We start from the raw sequence: 13,801 nt of genomic DNA on the forward strand, positions 1-13,801 counted from the left end.
ACGTTATGGGTTCAATTACCACCTAGTTGGGTTTACCTCCACCTGAAACTTAGGTGTCTGTAATTGTCTTCAACGTAATGTTTAGGGGTTAGGTGGAAGAAGAGACTACAAAGTCTTGATCTTGCCTAAATAAAGTCGTTGAATTAATTGTGCTTCAATTATCAATTGTATATTTCATCACAAATCCCAGATATTCATCATCACTGGACCAAAATGCTTTTTGGCGGCCTTGTTCTGTCGGTATTTTTTTGGGAAGTGCTTTCAATGAAATACTAAAACTCTTGTTGCTTACTACTGACTCAAAACAGTGATATTATCGATATCTATAATAACGGAAACCATTTTCTATGCTTGATGCCAGAAAAAATACATAATTGTAAGTATTTTTCTGGTAAATCAGCTAGCGCTTTTGGTCAAAATTATACCCGTGTATCCCAGACCCATTAGATGCAGGCTAGTTTTTAGAGCACATTGCAGTAAAAAAGTACATTTTATGGGCCAGGAAATACCATGTGTTCTGGGCTCTTATGGCCATATTATGGCACTTTGTCCTGCATGTATGTATTCTAAGTGAAGTATTTACAATGGGATATATATATTTACTTTCAGGGACTAATGGATATTTATCCACCCATCATATGACCAAATGTCATATAATCAGCACTCCAATGTCTCAAGGTTTAGCTGTATGTAATTTACAACCCACCAAATTTGACTTTAACTATAATTTATGATAAATACTTATGCCTGCATATGATGAAGAGATGAGCACAAAGAATATCTGAAAATAGTATTAAATACCTATGACAGGATCTGCTAATTCACAAATTTATTCAATTAAATTTATAATGTAAACGGATCATTTTACTCTAATTATATTATGTTCTTCTACCCCTGAGAACAATGTTTTTACTAACACATTGGAAAGTCACTTACTGGATTCAATAGGTACCTTTTGGATGCATATTTGGAACAAAAAATCATTACATTTTTACACGTTATAGACACCTGTGATATCTGGATTTTCCAGAAATGTCTTACATCCAACAAAGACCCGGAAAGCAGAAGTAACTTACCTCTATACAATAAAACACTTGTGGACTGTTGTGCAATAGAGAGTTGGAAGACTGAGACGATGCAGTCCCTTTGCAGATTTCTGTGTAGGGTATGCGGACATTAAGAAATATCCCACCATCAGCAGGCCATGTGAATGGCCGTTCTTCTAAGGGTGATGCCTGAGGTTTAGGCATTTGCACAGAATCTTGCTCTAGGGACAGATCCAAACTAGAGAGACTATCAAATTCTTTCCTTCCCCTGTAAAAGATAATCAAAATTGAACACAAATGATTCCTTTTCCTGTGAGATAAGTTTTGATCACTCAAATGGCATTGCCACCATCTGGTGTTCAATAGTTTATGTAAAAGGTTAAGTGATTTCAATAGCTCATACGTAATGATGATTTTGGAGACTTTTTGCGGTTGAAACGAATGGTTTTTAAGTGTGTTGCAAACTGGGAGGGGATCACATGAGGAGGAGAGGGGTAGATGTTTGGTAGATGACACCTATAGCACTTTTTGTATAATATGTCACTTTAGGAAATATCAGAAGGTGGGAAGGTGAAAGGAGAGGGAAGGTTGATACAGAGTGAAATCAGGTGCCAATGGAGTAGGAGGGTAGGAGAAGACCAGAATGAACACCTTTTTGCAATCACTCCATGAATTAATCATCATTTTTCTCCCAACAGTAAATTTAGCCTAATGAAAAAAGATAACCGTTTCAGGTTTAACTTTGTGGAATTCCTTCATGATGAGGGTAAAGAAAACGACACAGCAACCATTCGATTCCCTCCACTATTTCTCACGCAACATGAAAACGGAGGTTACTTTATGGAGATCCCTCCTATTTTCTTCAAACACAACTGCAATTATTCCTCTAATCAATCATACAGCCAGTTGACTTCTTTCTCCCAATGATTACTTGATAGTATGCACACCTGAACAAAAACAACTCAACTTTTACTTTGACAAACAATATTCTATCAGTTGCTTCCTCCATTTTTACTATGCTTCTTCCCAATTTTTGTTCAACATTATTAACATCCCTCACCGGATCTCTTACCCTCTGCAGTATCTTAGACTTATAACTATTACTCCAGTGATCCCCACAACCCTTCAATCTCACCTTACACAGCCCTAAAATATCTATATTTACCAGCTCCATCTCTTGCTTTATACATAGGTCCTTCAAAAAGTCCTTAGATAATGCAGGAGATGGCCCTTGTAGCATGGAAAAAGGTTTGCCGTTAGTAAGCCTAAGTTCTCACTAGACTGCTGTTTAAGGTTCAGTTAAATTCATCACGTGGTTATATTTTCATAGTTGATTGGAGAAACAAACTTTTGCAGTTTATTTAGAAAAATGAGTTTCATGAATTGATTGGACACTTCTTTTTAAAGTGTAGTTGGATGAAGTTTGTGGCACATCTGCTATGCCCTGTGTTTGCGACTGTTTACAACTGGATGTAAGAGTTCAAAAGTGGCCATGCATCCACAAATAAAGAATAACGTTCAATACATCTAGCAGAAGCAAAACCCTCCAAAATGATTGTTAAAAACCATGATATGGCTTTGAGTGATCGAAGAATCAAAGTTCACAAAATAGTTGGGGCCATAAGCATATCACAAAAGTGTTTTCAATTTGCACAAACAATTGAGTGTGAAAAAAATCTAGGCAAGATGGTTGCCATGTTTGCCCTCAGGGGAGAATAAACACAATTGTATCACTTTGGTGACTGACCACTTTTCCATCGCTGTAGATGAAACATGTCTATACTAACATGCCCCAGAGACAAAGGAACAGTCAAAACAGTGGAATTCCAACGGTGATCCGGCTTCGGGGGAGGCAAAGATGGTGACATTGGCCAACAAGGTGATCGCCATGGTTTTTTGGGATGCATACGGATTCATCTACATTGATTAATTGCAAAAAAGGACAAACGATAATTGGAGAATATTTATTTTATTGCACTGGTTGAATGAAGAAATCAAGAAAAAATATCCTCATTTGGCAAAGGAAAATATTTTCTTCCATTAAGAATGCATGGGCGCACATCTGCACACTTTCAAAGGCAAAAACTATGGAATTCAAGTTGTATTATTGCAACATCGACTGTATTCACCAGTTTTGTTGCCACCAATTAAATTTTTTTAATTTCCAAACTTGAGAAAATGGCTCAGCAGAAGATGATTCATACTGAACAAGGAGGTCATCACCGACAAGGATAAAAAGAGATGTTTCAGGCGTGATATGGTGGAATATCAAAAATTATTTAAAAATTGGCAATTTTTCAAAATTATCTGCTAGATGAGTGCTGTGACTCTTGATGCAGGATCACAAATGGAAATTTCTTAGCAATATTTGACCAGTTTTAAGCGCACTCAACAAGAGTTTTAGAGGCAGTTGGTAACCACAGAAGAAACTTGGGTTCACTACTATACCCCAGAGACAAAACAGCAATCAAAGCAGTGGAAACATGTTGATTCAGCACTACCGAAGGCAATACAGTTGGTCGAAAAGGTGATGGCTTCAGTTTTATGGGATGTAAAAGGGATGCTGCTGATAGATTATCTTATCACTGGTCAAACAATTGCTGGACAATACTACAATAACCTTCTGGACCAACTACAGCAAAAGACACTGGAAAAAAAGGTCAGGTTTGGCAAGGAAAAAAGCCATCTTTCATCAAGAAAATGCACGCCAACACACAAGTGTCGTTGCCATGGCAAAAAAACATGAACTAAGATATGATTTGTTGCCACACCAGCCTTATTTGGCTCCATCAGATTTCCATCTCTTGCCCTAGCTCAAAAGTTTCCTCAGTGGTTAGAGATTCTCTTCAAACAAAGAACTAACAGCCCAAGTAAATGGGTATTTTGCAGGCCAGAAGGAATCTAATTTTCGAGATGGATCAAGATATTTGAACACCAATGGACCAAGGGCCTTACTGTGCAGGGAGACTACAAATAAAAATAAAAAGTTTCACGGAGGCAAGTCGTTTATTTCAATTCCATTCCGAGAACTTTTCAAACTAACCTTGTACTTTCAACTTGATTTTACATCAGAAAAACGTAAAACGCCCCCGGAAGGTAAACATCAACAGTGGAAATAATACCAATGACTAATCAGTGCATATAAAAACAAAAAAACAACCACAAAACCCAGAAGAGTATGATGCCCTCATATAAATACTTTCATACCCCCTGAGAAAGTAATTCTAGGTTTGCAAAGAACTATTCTCAAAGTGTCCAAAAGATTACAATTTATCCATTGCCTCTTAACAAGGATATTTATTCATTTATTTTTTTCTGGGCATTATTAAAGCATGTTCTTCATCATGCCTTTGATTTAAATTCACACAAAGAATGTGGATAATATTTCATGCTTACATGCAAAGTTTACTTTGACATTGCTGAGCTATCACACATGGCAATTGAATAATTTCTAATCTAGTAACTTATATATTTAAAATTAACTTTAAAAAAATACTTTTAGACTACACATACCCTTCAGCAGATGATGGAGCACTCTCTTCACTCTTTTGACTTCCATTTCTTTCCTTCAAAAAAGCTTTTAACTTTGCAACAGTTGATGGCAGATCTTCTACCTCCTCATACACAGGGGAAATATCTTTGACAATTTCTTTTGCACTACCATCATCTACATCAGTCACTGGTGAGGATGGCAAAAGTTCATCCGACCTCTTCATTCCATCCAATTCCATTAATGAATTAGTGTTGTGGTCCATTGTTTCATTTCTGACTGCCCCTGCATCATCCCCGGCTATAAGGAGCCTTTCCTCACTTTTTGAACCATCAGAAACATAATCATCCGAAAGAAATTTCACTTGATTTCCGACAACAATTCTCTCACCCCTCCCCACCAAACTTTGGGATGAATTCAAGCCCACAGCATCATCTTGAGCTGAGTCTTCCTCCATGCTATCTCTAATGATATTTTTTCCTGTGGAGTACTTCACCCAATGTGTACGTTTACCCTTCCCCAGCTCAATGGCATCATCATAGAATACCTTATCATTTTCTTCACCTAAATTATCCTCAGAAGAAGTAGCCGTATGCATTCTTTCCCGTTTGGAATCAAACTTCAGGATGATACCACCATCATCAGCATTGCTGTTAGCTTTGATTCCTTTTTGTTCAGATTCCCTCTTTAGATATCCTTGTTTTTGAGCAAACCTTGCACGAAAGGCTTCCCGTTGCCGACTATAGTTCATTCCATGGAATGACCTACTGCGTGCTGACTTTCGACTGAAATAATCTCGGTCCTCTTTGCTCCCATCCAAGGGGGATCCGGCATCATCACTGAGATAAACCCCCTCGATCATCTCTGAGCCTTCTTCAATGTGCCAATTACCATCATTTGATGCCTGGACATCATGACTAGACTTGCTTCTGAAAAGTCCACTATGTGGGGTAACATCAGCAGGTTTCCGTGAACTCAATGGAAGACCTAGGAATTTCTTCTGTGTGGTGGTATGGAAAAGTAAAAAACGTTCATTTTAAATTCCAGTTCATAGAAAAACAATGCACAAACATTACTGAGTATTTAAGCAAGGTAGGTTTTTATTAGCTCATCCAATTACTTCCTCATCATTTAGTAAAATTACTAACTTCTCCAATTTTAACTTCTCAAAATAAATTGAACCAATGAAAAATTTAACCATATGCAAATCATTCATGGACAATAAAATTGCAAGTGAAATAAAATTAAAATTAACGGAGCATTTACTGATGAAATGCTTTCCATTTTTTAATAATGACCTGGTGAACTGTACAGAGACTGTTTTAGAGTTGGAGAGCTGAGCTACAAATGCAACCGTGTAAAGTCATAATTAATTTTCATTAGTATTTCAAAAAGTTAAAGCAAAGGTGTAAAGATAAGAGACAAAATAATTTTGGAAACTACTTCTGTATCACAGCTAGTAAAAGGAAATATATGTATACACATTTATCATCTTTGCATACACGTACCTATTACAGGCTGAAATATATACGTAATATGAAATATATGTAATGCTTGCTTGAAACAATGGAAACAGACAAAATAGTAAAAACATAACTTAGTATTCTTATTCCATGCTTCAGAATGAACAGACTTTCCCAATACAGCAAAGACTACTTATTCTTCCCATAAGAGACTAACAAAAATAGTTTACCTTAAGCAAAATAAATAAACTAAAACCCTAATACACATGATGGTCAGAAAATGATATTTCAGAGGAAGAAAAATTTTTCTAATTCATGAATCTAGTAACAAAAACCAACCTTGGCGGGCTTTTTAGTAGTTGAGCTAGATTTTTCATGGGCACTCTCATGCAAGCTTTTGGAAACAGCTGCAGTATGAATTCCTTGCTGCCTGCCATCACTCGGCCCTCCAACATTAGATGTTGCCAAGACAGCCCTTCCTGAGAGTGCAGTGCTGTAGACAGGGAGGCCATCAACAATATGCCGGCCAAATTGTCGGACTTTCTTTTTGTATTCAGGTTCTTCATCCAACTCTTTTCCCTCCTCAACGCTTGGGCTGCTCCACATACGCTTGACAGGCCTGAAGGAGCATCCATTTTAGTGGCAAATCTATATTAATAAAACTTCCCTCAAACCATTATTACTGTCTTTGATACACACACAAGAGTGCATGAATGCATGCATGTGTATTTTCCTCTATATATTTAGACTAATTCCCTGAAGCGCCAAGCTACATGCCATTGCAGCAGTCTGCCAGGTATTTTACTAACTAAATGCAATTATTTAGGCAACAAGTAACGTCATGCAATTCTTTTCAAGGTGAGTCATTCATCAATAAAGAGTGGTAATGCATAAAAACCTTTAAGTTTAGGTGGACAAGGGGTTTGAAGCTAAGCTTCATTCCATAATGCTGAATTGAGATTTAGATATTGTTCCAAAGGCCATTATATGGTGAATTAGGTACTTGAGAAATCTAAAATTACACTCCTGTTATCTTCCACCTTGGCAAAAATGAAAAATGAGAAGAAACAATAATAATGCCAAAAAGGTATTTTTAATTTTTCAATTGATGTCTGAATAGAAAGTATTCTTGCCATTCAGAATCAATGATAGACGAGGCATATTCGTTAGGAAGAAGATCAAACTGAGCCTAGCATGGCCCAGTTTGATGATTAAAAGATTACATTCATTTGAAAAAGTTTTTATTGATGGTTTTCACTTCCTACAAACCTAGTTAACTTTCCGACATAATCGCCATTTACTTGAAAGCATTTTCTGCAATGGTGCACCACCTTTTTTTAATCCCTTAGCACAGAACTTTGCCAACTGGGTATTGAACCAGTTGACAATGGTGGTCTTTGAGTTCCTCATCATCTTTATAATATTGTCCACCAAGTCACTGCTTCAAGTGCAAGGAACAATGTGGGAAAAAACCAGTGATCTCCATCTCTTCCAAAGTGGTTCAACACTCATCCACTCAACATTCTTTGAACTTTGTGTTGGTCAATATGCATTTTTGGAACCCATCTTGTACACAATTTGTGATATTCAACTTTTCCGTGGCAATTGTCTAAAAAGTGGTGCGTCCACAAAGAGGAAATTTATCAACCAGAGCAATTACCACCAATCGTCAATCAAATCGCATTTCTTGTCCCACTCCTTGAATGATTTCGTCAGTTAGGATACTCGGCCAGACTATTACTCATATTCTACACATTAGGAAGAAACTTGCACGAGCCTTATTTCTGCTCAGAAAATTGAAATTATATGTGAGTAAGGACTACTTAATTAATGCCTACTATGCATTCTTTCACTCACATATTACTTATGGCATTAGACTTTAGGGGCATGCATCTGATATTAAGCTAATCTTTGCGATGCAGAAAAATGCAGTCTGTACCTTATCTAATTCATGTTCACCTGAACACTGTAGACCTCTCTTTTTAAATTTAAAAAAATATGACTGTCTACAATTTATATATATTCTATTCATTAGTTCATGTGAAAGAAAATACGAGTAGGTACTCCAATAGGGCTGACGTTCACAGCCATAACACCAGAGCAAAGTCTAATATGGATCTTCCATACTGTAGGCTAGATAGGACTTACAAAGTTGAAGGTCTACCTATCAAATTGTTTAATATGCTTCCAAAATCTCTAAAGTCAGCCCACAATGTAGTGTTCAGCAGGGTGCTGCGTGATTGGCTTAACTCCAATCCTTTATACTCAATAGAGTATTATGAGCTCGACTTTACTAGCCTAAAATTATAAGGTCTAGCATGAGTAGAATACTAGGTGTATGTATGCAAATATTTTCAAATCAGTATTTTATGTGACTGTATATTGTGCTGTATATTATATTATCTATGAAGAACTGTATGTTCCTAAATGACGACATCTACCACATGTGAATATGATTATAAGATGAATAAAGTTTATTATTATTATTATCTGTTCTTTATCATGCACATTTGTGTGGCCATTTTGAAGTCTCTAGACACTTGTTCAACCTTTCCTTCACTCAATACAGTAGACGCAAAAACTAGACACAACTCCTAATGAATTTGGAGAGCAGAATATCCTTTTGCACACAATATTGAAATCATAACATGTGCTTTGCAACAGGCAGGAGCACTGAATTTTGTGGATATTGCCATCTGAATTTACTAGCAGGCAAACAATTACTGAAGCAAAACAAAAACTTCAGGGGCTTCAGAAACAATTAATAGATGATACCTCATATGTGCAACTTTTTTTCAGACCCAAAAATTTTTAAATATAAGAAAATGGCCCTTATTTTTCGAATATGCCTTGTATTTTACCTCTCATAAATTTTTACTGCAAATCCAAGTGAAAGTATTTACTACAGATATCTACATGTACAATGAAGTATGATGATAGATAAGTAATAAAAGCAAGCATCATTAGCATCACTTTGTGGCTAAATATACAAACATGAGACTTCATAGTGGATTTACACTAAATGCTTCACATTTTTAAATTTCAAAAAAGACCCAAAATAATAAGATTGCTCCATCAGTGCCTAAAAATTAAAAAAAAAAAAGAAAGAATGTGTAAAAAAATATGCTTTTAGTACTAAAGTTTTTGTTTTTATGGGGCTCTCAAGGCTAAGGCCATGTCATTGGTACATTTTGCTACAGCCCTAATTGACTGTAAAGCCACAAATTGAATAAAATTTTATTTTCCTATCAAAAGAGAAAGTAATAACATTGATTAAGACAAATATGACATGCATGTAACATGTTGGATAACACTAAATGGAAATATGAAATTACTAGCATAATGCTAACTCAATGGAGCCTTGTGTTAGTGATAATGATAAAGAACATTGGTGCAGCTCAAGAAGCAGAAAGATCCACTTAAATTAGAAAAATTATATCTTAAGAAAAAGACAAATGAAGAAAGATGCATATTTTAGTGATAAGCGGCATTTAGATTTTTAGCGGCATTGATATCTACTCTGAAAAAAGTAGTTTATGTTAATTTTGTGGCCTAAGGCAAATGGTCAAGTCAGTGGTGATAGGTCCACAGTTTGTCAATGCACACCATGGATTTAAGCATTCATTTTCATATTGTTTCAATAAATAGTCACGTAAATCACAGCACAAGAGTCACATTGATCACATAGTCACAAATCACCACAGCAAATTCTTAAACATAGAGGAAAGAACCTGAGAACGGAACTGTAAGAATAATGTTTTCAAAGTTTTTTTCATTTTTAATCCAAGTATTAAAAATGTTTAATTGTTTTAACCCAAGAATTACCAAGTAATGAGATTTAACTGTACATGCAATAAGAGAACTAATTGAAGATGTGCCTCTTGCATCCTTGTCCATCCCTTAAGTATATTCCTTACCTCTCACACCCAGTTCTTCCCTTACACACCCCTGCTTCCAAGATATCCCTACATTAAATACCAAATTTCATAGACCCTTGGCTATGGAAACTATGAGGGTTGAATTTTAAAGTGCATTTTAGAGAAAAAAGTGCATCTTATGGGCTGGGAAATATGGTACCTCTTCACTTTAATGACTAAACCGCCACCTCCATATACAGATGAATACAACTTTAAAAATTTTTTCAGCTGAAGCCTCATTAAGGTGAAATTGGCACAAGAGAGTTTTAAAAGTGATTCCGGTAAAGTAAAGAGGGACTAATTTCAACTGATTCTCAGTTTTAGTGCTGAAATAAATATAGGTAGGTAATGCAAATTAATTAACCTTAAAAAAAAAGCAAAAAAGAGGATTTAGTCTACTTTAAGGATAATTTTGGAAGGTAACATACTTGTACGAAATGCCAACATTGTCAGGGAGAAGTGGCCCGGCTGTTGTAGAAATGATTCCACCGAGGACAGATGATATTCGTCCATCTATTGGGTTGGTAATACTGCTACTGCTGACCTCTAGCGGCAATGAAAGACTCTTCCTTCTCTCCTCTCTTGAGTTGCCATCTTCATTCTTTGCGCGTACATCTTCAAATTTTTCAACATTAACAGCCACATTAGAGTGATGGCCCACTGATAATACTTGACCACAATCACTCTTAACGTTGGCTACGCAACTGGTGGAAGTTGAAAAATAGGAAATGTTCTCTCCTTCATTTTCAGACGAACCCAGAGAGACACTTGCTCCAACGTGATCAATCAGCAAAGAGGTTACCCTAGCATTCAGCCACTGAGGGTCACTAATGGTATCCACAAGAGGGAGGAAAACTTTCCGAGATATCATGCTTACAAGTATTTTTCCAGGTGAAGACTCGGCCAGACTAGATCCAAATTCCCTAAAATAATGCTTCACCTCTGGATCAATTGGTAACCTTTCCACCATACAAACAAAATCTTTAACTATGAGCATTGCAAGATTCACTAAGTAATTCCCGTGCACATTTTTCTTACGCGTACTTGAACCAAAGCGGAGTCGGTAATAAGACTCTTCGCCCAGAGAACCCTCAATCCATATCTTTGGCCTTGTTGTGCTCGGAGCAGGACTATCTTTCGGGGAGGTGCTAGACAGTTTTGGTGAACCTTCTCTTAAGTTTTTACCACTGCCCTCTTCCACTGCCATCACTGCATTTCTACACTCTGTTCCTGCCACATCTGATCCGTCAGGGGTGCAGGGATGGGACCCAGAGCCATCACCCAGAGCAGTTTCTTCTCTGGTAGAGTGGATCTCCATAGGTTCTTCAACTTTTGGTTTAGTCTCCTCATCTTTAGCAGTATCATGTACCAAGGCTTCAGCTGCACGTTTTTTCCGTCTAAAAAATTAATGTATGAAAGTCTTACTCTAAGAACAGAAATAGATTTATCAAATGTCAAGCTTCCCAAAAAGGGTAAAATAATTATCCTCATACTTTCCACAACATGAGGCATAAGTTTTAACTCATGTAATTAATTAAATCATAAGTATTCATGATTTGAGTCACTATAACAGGTAAATGTTACAATTTCAAATCCCAACTGAATCTTGGTATTTCTTCTATGAATGAGAGTTCAATAAACTTAAATCCATGAGGAACATTATGCATGTAATATAATGAATTTAAATTTAAGTTAGAAATGTTTCTCACAGGTTTTTAAGGCACATCAATTCACAGGATTTTGGCCAGCTAAAATTAACTGGAAGATTCAATTTTTGGATATTTTGGTAAAATAATACCATTATTTTATATAAATGAAAGAGTTTCATAGTGACTTGATAAATAAGTAAGTTTTAAATACAAAGAAGATGCATTACATTTTAAATGGCAAATAAAATCAGGTGGCAAGGTTTCCTTCCAAGGTAGTGCAAAACTACATCACATTTATTGGAGGAATTTATGCTTATGAACCTTAACCTTTACTGGAGCTATTCTGTTAGGCATAGCATAGAAAATGGGAAAAGTTGTAAGAAGACATTAAATAAAGAACAGATTTAACAAAAGTAACTGCAAAGAAGAAGATATTGATGCTGGGGATTTTATGGACCACATCACACAACGAACTACCTAGCAAATAATTACACATAACTTTATTCGCTAATTAGTTCAGTCTTTGACCAGTAGAAATATTAAATATTAACAACGTAACAACATAACAAAGTAAATCAGAGACAGTCATTTGATAAAATCATGCCCACAGTTGGAGAACCAAGCTGATGGGCAATGACTTTTGACAAACTTGACAATCATATTCCCCTGAACTCCAAGCACAGACATAACATATTTGATGACTGGGTTTTGTTCATCGAAAACGCACAATTAAAATAAAAATAAAGACTGCTAAGAGTAATATGGATAGATAAGTTAATAAACAAGTATATAATAAAGAAGATGAAGAGACAAACAACCAACACTAGAAAAAATTGCAGTAACAAAGAAATGAATTAATATGGCTCACAATGGAACAGGAGAGCCTCTTAAGGATCATGAGAATCGAAATGACAGGAAGTATGAATTGTAGATGAGGCCCAGGAGAGGAATACATGAAGCATATGACGTAAGATACAGCGTGAAGCTCATGGGTGGATATGAAGAGGCAGGCTGAAGGTAGAAACTGCCAGAATAACTTAACAGCCACAAAAAAATTAAAAACGTAGATAATTAATTTAAAAGGTGCATATAAAGTGAGGAGGAAAATCAAGAAATTTTGAGGAAGAATAAATGACTAGAAGAGGGACTTACACATTGTAAATATGCAAGCACGCTGTAGGCAACAAAGGATTATGAGTCAATGACTGAACTGCTTCAATACAGGCAGGAAGACGAAGGGATTGAATTTTAATCTTTTTCTTGATCATGCGAACGGAAGCCTAAGGTGCAGGTCAGGTTCTCTAATTTAGTGAACATTGAACTACCTTGTTTACAGGCTAAGACAACTGGAGTTATTCAACCAAAGGACCATGGATGAAAAATACCAACACTCTCACCAGTTGATGTTTGATCCAACAAACGCAGATATAACCATTCCATTATTGGTATAGAACTGGCTAAGGTAGGCTTTTGATGGACACAGACTATACAATGGTACAACGATACATTTCTAGCCTCTCCTAACAAAACGCAATGTTAAGTCCAACAATACAATTGACCCCTTCTCAATTTTGTTTACTTCCTTCATTCCATCCAAAATACCTACCCTATTTCTCCTCATTTGTTGCTGACCTAACATTCTCTGGCTTAAAAAAGTAAAAGAAACACTGGGAAATGTGTATTAGGCTATAAGGAGATTACGCTGAAAAATAAAAAAATTTATCCAGGCTAAAGTTGCTTTTCTATTTTTTCCAAAGGGCTTATTGAACCCATGCACTTTTTCAATTATTCTATCCTCAACATTGCCCTGACATTCCAAGTCCCTATTCTAACTAGTTTGGTCCTCTGTGTCTTCTAGACCTCCACTATTTCTTTCTCTTCGCAAGGATTTCTTGAGATGATGTCCTGAGAAACCTAGCCTCATCCAACCAACAACACCTGGCCCAGCAGGTCAAATGCCATAGTTTCCAAGCATCATACTCTGAAACGCATTCATCATAGTAGCATAGAACACTTAATTGAGGTGGTTTCTCATTGCCTTCCTCAATAGTGTTTTTTATGTGACATCATCACTAAATGGCTACTCTACTGAGGTCATGTGCCTTTGCAGCTGCCTCACTGAGGAACAGATGCTGCATGGACTAGCTTTCGTCTGGTTTCTAACCTTTTATCTATCTGGCATGGGGGGCGGGAGCAATTATCATTGCTCCCGCCAGCACAGCTCTAGGGGTCATCG

The 13,801-nt window shown here is 36.5% G+C and overlaps 1 protein-coding gene across 2 annotated transcripts in view; it reads right to left on the minus strand.

The window, feature by feature from the left end:
* Positions 1–13,801, minus strand: part of LOC139696210 (uncharacterized) — a 46,568-nt gene that overhangs the window by 21,538 nt on the left and 11,229 nt on the right. For both annotated transcript variants that reach the window (XM_071594869.1, XM_071594870.1), the window contains 4 exons: positions 10,345–11,313; positions 6,339–6,618; positions 4,560–5,536; positions 1,077–1,314 (listed from right to left, as the gene is read on the minus strand). In XM_071594869.1, coding sequence (XP_071450970.1) covers positions 1,077–1,314; positions 4,560–5,536; positions 6,339–6,618; positions 10,345–11,313 — 2,464 coding nt within the window. The remainder of the gene's footprint in view (positions 1–1,076; positions 1,315–4,559; positions 5,537–6,338; positions 6,619–10,344; positions 11,314–13,801) is intronic.

Source organism: Hetaerina americana, unplaced genomic scaffold (assembly GCF_022747635.1).
Source record: "Hetaerina americana unplaced genomic scaffold, ioHetAmer1.1.p SCAF_7, whole genome shotgun sequence".
Classification (NCBI taxonomy): domain Eukaryota; kingdom Metazoa; phylum Arthropoda; class Insecta; order Odonata; family Calopterygidae; genus Hetaerina; species Hetaerina americana.